Below are 12,069 nucleotides of genomic sequence, written 5' to 3'. Positions count from 1 at the left end.
GTTGTTGGTGTTTATCTTTTCAGTTGACGCTTCTTTTTCCATCAATATGGGTTTATTTAAGTTAAGTTTCACCTTGCTCTTTCAGAGTTCATAGCATCACACGAATGCATTAAAACAATAGCGAAAAGTTATTTTTTTCCCTCCAGGGTTCTTGCCCTCCTCCTCCCTCTTTTCTTCCTCTCTTCCACTCTCCCCTGACAGCATCTTGGGTGTCAGGCTTGATTTCAGTCTGCAGCGCTCAACATGCGACAAACTGCCGTTTAAAGGCCCGCTGCATTATTGATGAGACCAGATGTGCTGACTGTCACTTCACACCCTCATCTCTCCATTTCAGGCTGTTCCTCTGCCACCCCGGCCCCTTCTGACCACTTTGTTAATTGGCCTAATAGCTCAACAGCTAGTGTCGCTTTACTCCTCTGGCAGTTGGCGTCTAACCTCCACGCTTTGGTGCTCTCAGATTCAGTGGTTGAGTGTAAATAAATAAAGTGCTTGTGTATTTTAAACCTTTTGAGCATTGATTGCTGAATTGGTCTTTGTGTTGGCCCTGTTTTATCTGGAGGGCTTTTATTTAGGACCTATATGTGTCCACAATCAGTGTATTTGCTTCTAACGATTACATCATTACTCTTATGTTTTTTTTTTGGGAGGGGGGTTCTCAGCTTTTTACAGATCTTTGACCCGTACATTACCGGGGTGCCCATGAGGTTAGCACCTGTAGAGTGTTTGTGTGTGAACAACATATCCTAGCTGATTTACAGCATCCAGGTGAGGCCTGCCAGAGGGAGGACTGCATCAGTAGAGCCAGTCTGAGCACTAGATTCAAACGCATTGAACCCACATGACTGTCTGTTCAAGTTATGCTCACGGCAATTCTTTGGCATTTTAGGAGATCGTGTAGCATGAGCTGGGAAACAAGTTGTTGCATATGCTGCCCAAGGAAAGCCGGTAAATATGAGACTGTAATGTGGATTTTTCACAAGTATTGTGGAAGCCGCAAAAAGGATATTATTTACGATCAAATAATGTACTCATAGCACTGGAGAACTAATGCTGGCTTAATTGTTTTAATGCCATATATTATACAAAAATGGAGCAAAAGGATTTGCATCCTGAAAAAGAATGCTTAACATTTTGGGAATTAGTAGTTTAGGGAAAAATATAGTTATTTCTTTTAAGTGTCCAGCTAGAAAAATCTGAGTACTTTTAGAATTAAATTTGTCATTCCACATTTAACATTGAGTCAGCTAAAAAGAGAGATCCAAGCCTATTTGCCTTACAGATGTGTTGTTGGATTGTAGATTTAATGAAGGTAAACCACGAGAATGTCAGAACACCTGAAACTGTGCGACTGGTTTTAGATCACACAAAACATTAGCTTAAAATAAGTCTTAAAACAGACCATCCATCCATCATCTTCTAATTATTCAAGATTAAGTGGCAGCAGGTCCATGAGGGAAACCCAGACATCATTTTCTCCAGAGTCTCTGGCTCATATGCAGTTCTTCCAGTAGATTTGGGGTCTAGTGAGGGCTCCCCTGCATTGGGTCGAGAAAACCTGCAAACAGAGAAGTAGAGAAGGCATTCCCATCCGACAGTCAAATCATCTCAGTCAAATTAGGAGAAACGGCAGCTCTACCTGATGATGGAGGTCTTTAACTTGTTTTTAGGCTGAGTCCAGCCACCAATCTGGAAGAGCTAATTTCAGTCATTTGTATCCTTGTTCTTGAATGGAGACGGTCAAAACATAAACTGGCCCTGAGCAGTGCCCACATTAGTCCAGGGGTCAAAGGAGTGATTAGTGAAACTTTAAATAGGCCACTCCAAAACTTTTTTCTGTTACCTCTTCAGAGATAGATGTGCTGCTGTGCTTCTTTTCTGTAAAGTTTTAGTTTAATACCAGATGTTAGGGGATGCTGATGCGTGATGTGATGTTGTGTTTAGAGATTGCTTAGCCTTCTTCACGTTGTCAGAAAGTTTCTGTGCAAGTGGTTTCTCGGTTCTACAGCCCAAATAGTAATCAGGCCAGTTTGTGACCACTGAAACAAAACTCAGCCTTCCGAAAACATTAATTACTGCAAAAGATGGCCTTTATACTGGCGGAGATGTTAGCACTGTTGCCTCACAGTAAGAAGATGCTGAGATGAAATCCCAGTCTGGGATATTGCTGCATGTTGTATGTATGTTCTCTCCATGCATGTGTGTGTTCTCTCCAGGTAGTTCGGCTTCCTTCAAAAAATATCTATATCAGGTAAATTGCCCTCTCTGCATTTTCCTTAGGAGTGCATGTATGTTTTTTTTTGTTTGTTTGTTTTTATGTTTGTCTCTGTGTTGCCGTGCCATGGACTGGTGACCTCTCCAGGATGTCCACTGTCTCTCACCCAGTGAAGACATGCTGAAGACATGCACCAGCCCCAGGAGCCTGCATGGATAAGTAGCTATACATAATAAATCCTTTAACAAAACGGGAAAATACTTTTTTCACACACCAGAATGATTTGCAGAGATTTTTTTTCACTTAAGAAATAAAACCATCATGAAAACTGTGCCCAAAACAGAGAAAATCTGTAAGAGAAAACGCTGACACGTGGAAACAAGATCAAAGTAAAGGGTGCATATCGACTGAAAAGAAGTATAAACACATGATAAAATTATCTACATGAATGTTCGGGAATATGAGAAGGAAAAGAGGGGAGAACTTGACAGAATTTAGAGTCAGAGAAACAAAACAATCAGAAAACTTAAAAACAAAGGGAACCGGTCTTCAGAAAAATACAGACAACGATAGAGTTGTGTTTCAAATCCTTTGATTTAAAACACAATTGATCGCTGCTTTATGTGTGCGATCCAAATGTTGGCTGAGCTCAGCCGATAAGATGCGCCTTTTTGAGTGACTTTATCAAAAACTGGACATCTAAAGGTTGTTTTGGGTCAAATGACACATCTCAACAATGAAACGTGACGCTTCAGCATCCTGAGACAAACCCTGTCGAAAGCCGGTCGGGTCTATTTGGAGATGCCGGTGATAAAAACAACTTTGGGGACCTAATTTGTTGGGTATCATTGTCCACTTTCCTCAAGTTACCTCACTCATCTCAAAGACACTCAAAGAAGAAGCCGCCATCCCTCCAGATTTTGGGGTGGTGGGTGATCCACAGGCAGGAAGCCAGATGTTTTATTCAGTAGGTAAGCGATAACGGAGGGGAAGTGTGATTATGATAGCGATCGGCCATGCAGCGATACTCATCCCCTTCGAGCAACGCGACACCCGGCAGTGCATCGATCGGGCTCCTGTAACCGGAGCAGCCGTCACAGTTTGTTTTCAAGCAGAGCCACGGTCCGGGTGTCGGGGCCGACGGACCAGGTGGAGGGGCCGGCGGGAGAAGGAGGTGTCAGTTCTGTAAACACAAACACTGTGTTCATTCATCACAATAAAGTGCAGTGCACAGACGCAGAGCAACAAAGTAAATGACAGTGATCACGGGTATGAACCCCCAGACCTGGTCTCCAAACAAACACCCCTCCACCTGAGAAAGAGGGTGAAACAAGAATCCGAGGATCTGTTCTTGTCTTATTGCTGGTCTTATTCTGGCTGTTTGAAATATTAACTTTGCATTACTGTTGATACACAAGGCCAAAGACAAAATCAACTGAGGCCCGTGTTTGCCTATTAATTCCCAGTTTTTAGGAGAACACATATTTATAGCAAAAACCAAAATTATTTTAAAAAATTAAAAGAGTCATATTTTAGTACTGAAATTTTTGTACAGTATATATGGGCTTTAAATATAGAAATACTAAATGTATCTATTGAGTAACCAAGCAGTACTGCAGTCAAATATACAATACATTTCCCCTAATTATAAGAAATCTAAATCTTTGTATCAAAATTAGGAATAACATATCAGCCCAGTGAAATTACTTGATTTTGGTCAGGTCATGCCTGCTAAACCTAAATAAGTTTTGCAAAATATACACACTAGATTCCCCAAGGTGTTTATAATATGGTATTCAATCTTCATTAATGTTATTTATTGACTCATACTGTATGTATATACTCAAATATACTGTAACTTGGCTAATTTTTATTCATATTCATTTCATGTCAATATTTATTTTATTCCATGCAAAATGTTTTATGGGTGAAATACAGGTTCAGATTTCCAATATGAACATTTGTTTATTTAGTACTAAATTTGCTGTTCTTGACATTTAGCCACAGTGTCTTCAACATGCTCTGTTATGCTGTGGTGCCACCTACTGGAATGTAAATGTAATGTGCGGAGCTCAACGATACTTAGACCCTTTTCACCAGTCATGGCAAGGAAAAGTAACACTTTCTGTTTTTATTTGTTCTCCTGACTTAACCTCTTAACCTCTTTGTTATTTTTTTGTTGTACAGAAATTTGAAGAAAGACGAGGCTACAGAAAAAAGTTCCAAGCTTTGAACGTCTCAGTTGTAGGTTACAGAACTATGATTGATCTGATAATAAAAAAGAATATGGCTTTACTTGAGACCTACCAAGATGTGGCCAGCAAAACTGAAAGGCTGGACGAGTCTATCTGAGAATGTGCCCAATTAAACTGGGCATATTAGCTTCAGTTTATGGATGAGGGGAGCTTTAAACAGTGAAGCAGCCAAGAGCTCTGTAGGAGCTGCACAGATCCACAGCTCAGGTGTGCCATTGTTGAAATGTAGGAAGGAAAAGGGTAGCACTTTATTTGAAGGGTTGTGCATAAGACTGACATGACACTGTCATAAACAAGACACCTGTCATAAACATGAATGAGTCTTTATGAATGTTTATGACAGTTGTCATGAAGTGTAATTCGGTAAATAATAACACTTTTAATGTAACGTTGCTCAAAAAGTTGCATTAAAAGTCCATTAAAAGTGCCAACTTTGCATGATTTTGTAAATTATGATAATTTAATGCAAAGTTGGAATTTTTAATGGACTTTTAATGCAACTTTTAGAGCAACATTGCATTAAAAGTGTCATTATTTACCGAATGACACTTCATGACAACTGTCATAAACAGTCATGCAGACTGCTTTATGTTGATGACAGATGTTATGTCATGTTTATGACAGTGTCATGTCAGTCTTATGCACACCCCTTCAAATAAAGTGTTACCAGGAAGAGTCCTATTTACCACAAGCTGTCTAAAAGATACATCAAATATTATGTATTATATAGGACAGTGTCTTCTTCAGCAGAGAATAGATTGAAGTGTAAGTTGAAAACAATTATGGAAGAACCCTGTGTGAAGCTGCAAGATTAAAGTATGACAACTTGCATCATGACAAAATCTCCTACACATAAAGCCAGGGCTTCAATAAAATGTTTAAACAATCACATAGTAGATCAAAAACACATTCATGCTTTAGTCCTGTAAAAATCCAGTTGTGAATCTGGAAATTTAAAAAGTTCAAGGGCTGTTAAAACTTTTGTAAGGAACTGTACTAAGTCAGGAAAAACTCCTATTTCCTTTTTTTTCAGGCTTATTCTGATTAAATCAGATCCAGACTGAGCTTTGTTTCTTTGATTGAGGTTCAGTTATCTGTATTTTCTTGGTAATACACTGGCTCAGGAACGCACTGTACTCTCTTTCTAATGTAAGTTAAAGTGCAGTCTGTAACAGCCTTTCCAAAAACAATAAATAAATAAATCAACCAGTAAAGGTACAGAGGTGAACTTTAATAGCCAAACTTTGGTAAATTCTCAATGTACCAGTTTTGATCATGTGCTGACATTCTTCCACATCCTGCGAACGAAACTGACCAACTGACGTCAAGTTGTGGAAATAAAACTGTGGCAAAGAGGGAGGAGCTCAGGAGCAACCTCAGCTTACTGTGTGTCTACTTCTGATTCTTCACAGGCCGCTTTCTGGGAAAAGAACCAACTTGTTGAGTCTGGGCCACCACAAATCACACAAACACATCCACACATGGGAGCAGAGACTCGCACAACGACTGGGGGTTTGTTTGAAATTCTTGGCTCAGCTAACAGGGAACACATGGCTTTAAAAAAAAAATACCAGCAGTTGCTTAAGCTTCTATGTCTTAGAGTGTGCCTGTAGTGAAACTGGGCATATTAGCTTTCAGTTTGTTTGCACATGCCACACACGTAATGCACTCCTTTCATATCCTCTTTTCCACTTCAATTAACATCAGGCATTGTCTCAGCACTGAGGACTGGGTCATGGGAGGAATCCTATTTTATTCATCTGTTTTTAACATAACTTAACATATTTTTAAATACAACATTATTTTTTTCATTTTATTTGTCAAACTGAGACCATGCTTTTGTCGAATAAAAACATGATCCATATTCCTACCAGATAGCATTTCTGTGGAATATTTAAGAGTCACAAAAGATACACTTGAAATTTCACAAACAGCCAGTAGGGTGATGTGCAGAGTTTATAATGGACCAGCCTCGCATGTAATGATGCCTTCATGTGCTATTGGAATTTGGGGTGCCCATTCGTGAAGGTATTGTGAGAATTGACAATGTAGATTCTTTGCTTGTGCCATTAGTTTAAGGGTACTTGTAATAAAGTAACAATATTGTTTACAGGAAGTAAGGATGGTCGACACAGCTATAGTTGACTCAGTGTGAGCTTCATGTACATAAATATAACTTTTTAAATTACCATTATCTCAGTGAAGCAATTGACTTATACTATAAAATTAAATTGAAAACTGTGCTGACCAATAGTTGCTATTTTTGTATGCATAAGATTAATTTCACCATAAATTCTAGAAATCCTGACAGTATATATGCTAAACCAAAAATGTTATATGTCATCAAGGTTGGAAAATATAAAACATAACACAGATTAAGTACTGTGCTGTTTTAATTCATTTGTATGTGAGAGATATTATTGCTCTCATTTTAAAACACAGTATTATGCTCAGCACAAGAAATAAGCAAATCAATCAGCTACTAAAAGCCCCAAAAATCAATAGGGGGCCCTGAAGAGACCACTAGAACTGTCACACAAGTCAAGTTAACAAATGCAAAAACAACTTTAGCAGTGGTCTTCAGCTCTTCTCAGATATGGTTTCTAGGCCTGTCACATTAACAAATTTTGCCGTACGATAAACAATAATACTGTTGTTTTGATACCATTTTTAAGTAATATAATAGTAATTGCATAATAATGAAAGAACACATTCACAAAGATCATTTAACTTCAAATTCTAATGAGCGTTTAACACTGGAACTGGAAGTCATTTTAAATATCCAAAATAAATAAACAAAACAACAAATGAAAGGAATTATGAAGACTTTGTAAACAAAACTGTCCTTCCAAAAATGGGCTAGTTCTAGTTGAGACCAGTGCACCAGACTCGAGACTTTTGCCATCCAGTTTTTGGTAGAAAGATAGAGAGAAATGAGAAACACGATAAATCATGCAAATGGAAAATGGAGCTTGTTTTAATTTATCATGCAATAAAATGATTTATTGCTTTTTGTGAGAGGCCTAACCGTGTCCCTGGCCGATTCAATTCTCTGTGGAGTTAAAGTCAGGCACAGTGATGTCATTGCCTTCAAAACAAGTATTTGTAGTTTTGGACATAAGCAAAGGCCTTCTAGAATATTAAATCAGCAACTCCATAAAGTTTAGTGGAAGAAAGCATTGGTTCTGCAAATTGCTGGTAGACGGCTCTGCTGACTTAGGACTTCCTAAAGTACGTTGAACCAAAACAATCGGATGATTTGGTTCCTCAAATCATCACAAAAGATGGAAACGTCACATTGAAACTCAAGCAAATTTACCCTGATTGTGGAGGGCATCACTCAGAGATTTTTCCTTGACTATATTAGCCGTATCATTTCTGTATTAAAAATATATTCACTGGCTTTACATAATATTCTCATTTTCTGAAAAACTTTTTTTTAGATGCAAGTCATACAGAAGGTACACATACATGTGTGTAATAAATCTATATGAGTTTCACTTTTTTATTTGAATTGCTGAAATAAATTATTACTTCGATGGCATTCTAGTTTATTTAGCTGCACCTGCACTACCACATCAAATTGACTTTAAAGATGAATCTAAGACCCAGTTTAAATTCGTGAAAGGGAATTTTACGAAGCACACTTGAATGCGTCCTGGGATTACTTTGAAGCTGGCGGGTTAGGCCAGACTCCCGTGAATTCACACGGCAGGGCCGTGACCCGACAGCGCCGCGGAGTGAACGAAAAAGAGCCCCGCGGAGGTATATCATTTCAACCTTTCTTAGCGCAGCTGCAAACATAAAAACACCTGAAAGTGGGAGAAGAGGAAGTGAAGCTTTCTGGGCAGCCGCTATTTTCTCAGCTTCACTTCTTTTTTTTTTTTTCTCGTAGAAACCCACTGTGGGAGAGTTATTGGAGTTGACAAGCCCGCTTCACTACTGTATCTACCCCCTCCTCTTCCTCCACCTCTTCCTCCTCCTCCTCCTCCTCTCCCGCTCCACAGAACCAGGAAATCGTCGAGGTGTGCTCCTTTATCCCCACTACCCTGTTTGCGGCTTTAGATGTACTGTTTCGCCCACCCCCTCCTCCTCTCCGCTTTTGGACGGTGTAGTTTTTTTTATTTCATCGCTGTGACTCTGTAAACACCGGGCTTCACCGCTGAAGTCATCCGAAGTTGCCTTCGAGGAGAGGAGCTCCACTCTGGCCGAACAATGAGGTGCGTAAAGCGGCTGGGATCCCTTCACGTTTCATTGTGTTTCCAGCCGAGCATTTCTCACTGTTTCTGTTGCTAGTTTTCTCATGGGCTGCTGGTTAAAAGAGTCTGAGCTGCTTGTTTAATCTCGACAGCAGTGCTTTGTAACGCGTTAAATTCCCGTTTCTCATTCAGAAACACACAGCTGGGTTTTGGGTTGTTTTTGTTCTCAGCTAAAACTGTGCAGGAAGTTTTTTTTTGTGACCGAGTAACTTTTCCTGAAACTTCAGCTTTCTACTTGTTCAAAGTTTTTGGGTTGAGATTAAGCAGTTTGATTCACATCAACACGTTTTAGTTTAAAAAAATATATATATATTATTATTATTATTATTTCGTAGATTACTTATAACACTAAGATTTTAAACATCTTCATGTGCAAAAAAACTACTGAGGTCAGTCTAATTTATAAGGTATAAAAAAGGATTCGGTGGCTAGCTAAGAGCCAAAGCAGGGGGTGCGCTTATTGAGCTGTAGATTGGCCACAAGAAAGTGACCAATCTGCAGCATGTGCTGTTTATATCATCGTCATCATCATCATGCATTCCATAGACACACATTAAAGCTACCCCCTCCTGAGCTGCAGTTTGCCTCCGTGTGGGAGAGCAGAGTTTAGCACCATGAACAAGACCCACAGGCACACAGCTCATGTCCACAAATTCCATGTCCTGTCACAGCCTGCGCCTGCTGGCAATTACAAGCTTGGAAGTCTCTGCTCCTGGGCTGGAGCTGCTCTGATCTCACATTTAAACGCCACTAGCACTTAGTTTAGTGTGCAGTTTTTTTTGTTTATTTATTTATTTATTTGCTTGTTTTTTTTTTTCCTTTTTTCTTTTGTCTTTTCAAAGTGCATGTCCTTGAGAGTTACACTGAGGAACTGGAGTCTGGTAGGGATAACCTGAGTGACCAGTTTTCTTTTTTTTTTTTTTTTTTAATTTTTTTTTTGTGTGTGTGTGTTCAGCCTTTCACAGTGCCCCATTTGTAACAATATATCTCATGGGTTGGTCCTGTGTTTTCTATTTGTTTTGCTGATCTCAACCTAAGACTTGAAATTTTTTGTTATAACAATGTTCTGTTCTGTTAACAATATGTTTAGGCACATTTCAGATAAAAAAAAACAATGCAGACTAATCGGTTGTTAAAATTAGTTGCAGTTCTCAACTGCTTCATGTGCAAAAATATTATGCTGTTTTGCAGTTCTGCTATTTTTAGAATAACACAAATATAACAGGCTGGTATTTGCCTGGCAATTAGCTGGCCTATCAGGCTACTCAAACAGGTTTGAAAGGTGCAGGTATTCTTGATTTTGTTTTCAGCTTCATCACTTTGTGTGTTTTACACAACCAGAAGTATTTGCAAATGGCCCAATTTGTTTTTGTTGTATGTGAGAGAGAAAAAGTATATCGGCGTTTTTTCCGCCAGCTGATGCCAGTGTACTGCAACATGTGAGCGAGAGGGGAAGCACTTCACCATGTTCTTTGGTGTCTCAGGAAAAAAAGGACTCCAATTTGTAGGAACAGAACGATGCAGCATTTTAGGCACGTAAAAACTGTATCCGTTCAAAACATTCCTAAACCTTGATGGCGACAACAGGTCCGGGGCAGTCTTTCTATTTGTTTTACACACATTTCTCTCTGGGACCTCAGAGTGCAGTGAGAACGCTGGTGCGACCTGAAATCCTTGCACCGAGTTGCATTAGATGTGCACATTTAACGTGGCTCTTGCTTAAAATAAGGCACAGTGATAATCGTGTGTGTCTAAGTTGCATAATAACCTTGGCATTCTGAAATGCTGGAACCTTGCATGACGCAGACATCATGGCTCTGGAGACACAACCACACAATGCGACAGCACGCTGTTCTGCCCAAGCAGTGTGTAATAAAGTTATTAACCATGGTGCAATAAGATAAGCTAACCGCCTGATTGTTGAGTTGCTCTTCTGCAGTTAGAAGGGGAGAAGCTGTGGGGGTTGGGGGGGGGCGCACAGTACTTCCCCAACCATAAAACAAACATACCTGTGACTTTACCGCACATGTCAGACGTATTTGCTAACCCGAAGCCTCCTTAACGTCGCGTTAGGAAGTTCCTGTTTAGGTTGGTGAATGGAGCTCTTCCTCTAAATGACTACGACTTTGACTGGCCCCCCGCTGCGGCCAAAGGGGTTCATGTCACCTTGCATAATGGTAATGACTGGTATGCAGCTCTGCTAGTGCTCATTGTGGCTCTGGAATGTAAATGTTGACACAGAAGTGCAGGCAGTTGGTCAATAGTTCAACTACTGACCCAGTTCTGAAACTGGTTCTGATCATCCCGAGCATCTTGGTTCACTGATATCAGATTTAGAAGCGTTTGTTGTTGTTATCTTTGGATTACTGTCTCAGTGAACAATAACTCCTCTATTCAGATCATTGCATCAGCCTTTCAGATTCCTATCCTGGGGGCTAAGAGGCCCAGGAAGTGCATCAATTTGCATCATGATTCACTCTTATTGTCAGAGAGGTGACTCTCCACTCCCACGCTGACTCTGTGGATTGGTCTCTGACTGAAAAGTGCCGTCCCGTCTGACACCATCCTCACGTCTGCCTCAGGCTCAAGAAATAATACACAGAAACAGGTGTAATGCATCTGCTTCACCCACTGTTTTTCTGTCTGCTGAGCATCCTGAAGTTGGTTCAGAAGCTCTGCATGAAGTGGAAGTGATTCCGGAGCGGACTACTTGTTTGCTCCCTTGCAAGAGCCTGTTATTGATCAGTGTTAAAAGCAGCGAGGAGGAGGCTACCCCCCTACACTCCCTTTCAGCCCCACCCTCTGCCCTGCCCCGTTGTTTCTTTTGTGTCTCAACACCACATTTCTCTCCTTTGGCATCAGCTCGATAGGAATGCGGTTCAAACTGTGACCTTAGCGGATTCGCTGTAATCGTCTTCCGCTTCTTCTTGAGCCCATGTCCCAACAGACCACTCGCTGTTATTTAAGAAATGCACCAGAGTTATTGCATTTATGCCTTTGTAAGGACGCTGAGATGCAACTCCTTAGGGTTGCAACAGCAGCATGTTCTTGCTGCACCGTTGTGTAATGTTTTGGTGTTGGTATTTCAGGTCTCCACTTGTTTGCCTCATGCCTTGCACAGTCAGATTGTTTTCTTTGATGTAAGCAGCACAAGCAAATTTCAGCCTGTCTGACGTCTGTTGTTCTTGTCATTTATTACCATAATTGGTCAAAACTGCTGATATTTTTGGGGGAGAACATGTCTTTGCAAAGGACACCACCCACTTTGGGTTGTCCTGCAAAACCTCATCATCAGTCACTGTCTTTAGACGGTTCTCTTTGTTTAATGCACAAAGAGAATTTG

At 40.2% G+C, this 12,069-nt stretch overlaps 1 protein-coding gene across 4 annotated transcripts in view; it reads left to right on the top strand.

Moving 5' to 3' along the window:
* Positions 1 to 8,152: 8,152 nt before the first annotated feature.
* Positions 8,153 to 12,069, top strand: part of vaspb (vasodilator stimulated phosphoprotein b) — a 29,955-nt gene continuing 26,038 nt past the window's right edge. Inside the window, exons 1-2 of one of the 4 annotated variants that reach the window (XM_007575931.2) lie at positions 8,153 to 8,232; positions 8,363 to 8,687. In XM_007575931.2, coding sequence (XP_007575993.1) covers positions 8,683 to 8,687 — 5 coding nt within the window. In that variant the 5' untranslated portion in view covers positions 8,153 to 8,232; positions 8,363 to 8,682. Of the gene's footprint in view, positions 8,688 to 12,069 lie in introns of all 4 variants that reach the window. The other 3 variants (XM_016662839.1, XM_016662838.1, XM_016662837.1) reach the window with 3 other exon arrangements.

This window comes from Poecilia formosa, unplaced genomic scaffold (assembly GCF_000485575.1).
Source record: "Poecilia formosa unplaced genomic scaffold, Poecilia_formosa-5.1.2 Scaffold392, whole genome shotgun sequence".
In the NCBI taxonomy this organism is placed as follows: domain Eukaryota; kingdom Metazoa; phylum Chordata; class Actinopteri; order Cyprinodontiformes; family Poeciliidae; genus Poecilia; species Poecilia formosa.
This window is presented reverse-complemented; position numbering and strand designations above follow the sequence as displayed.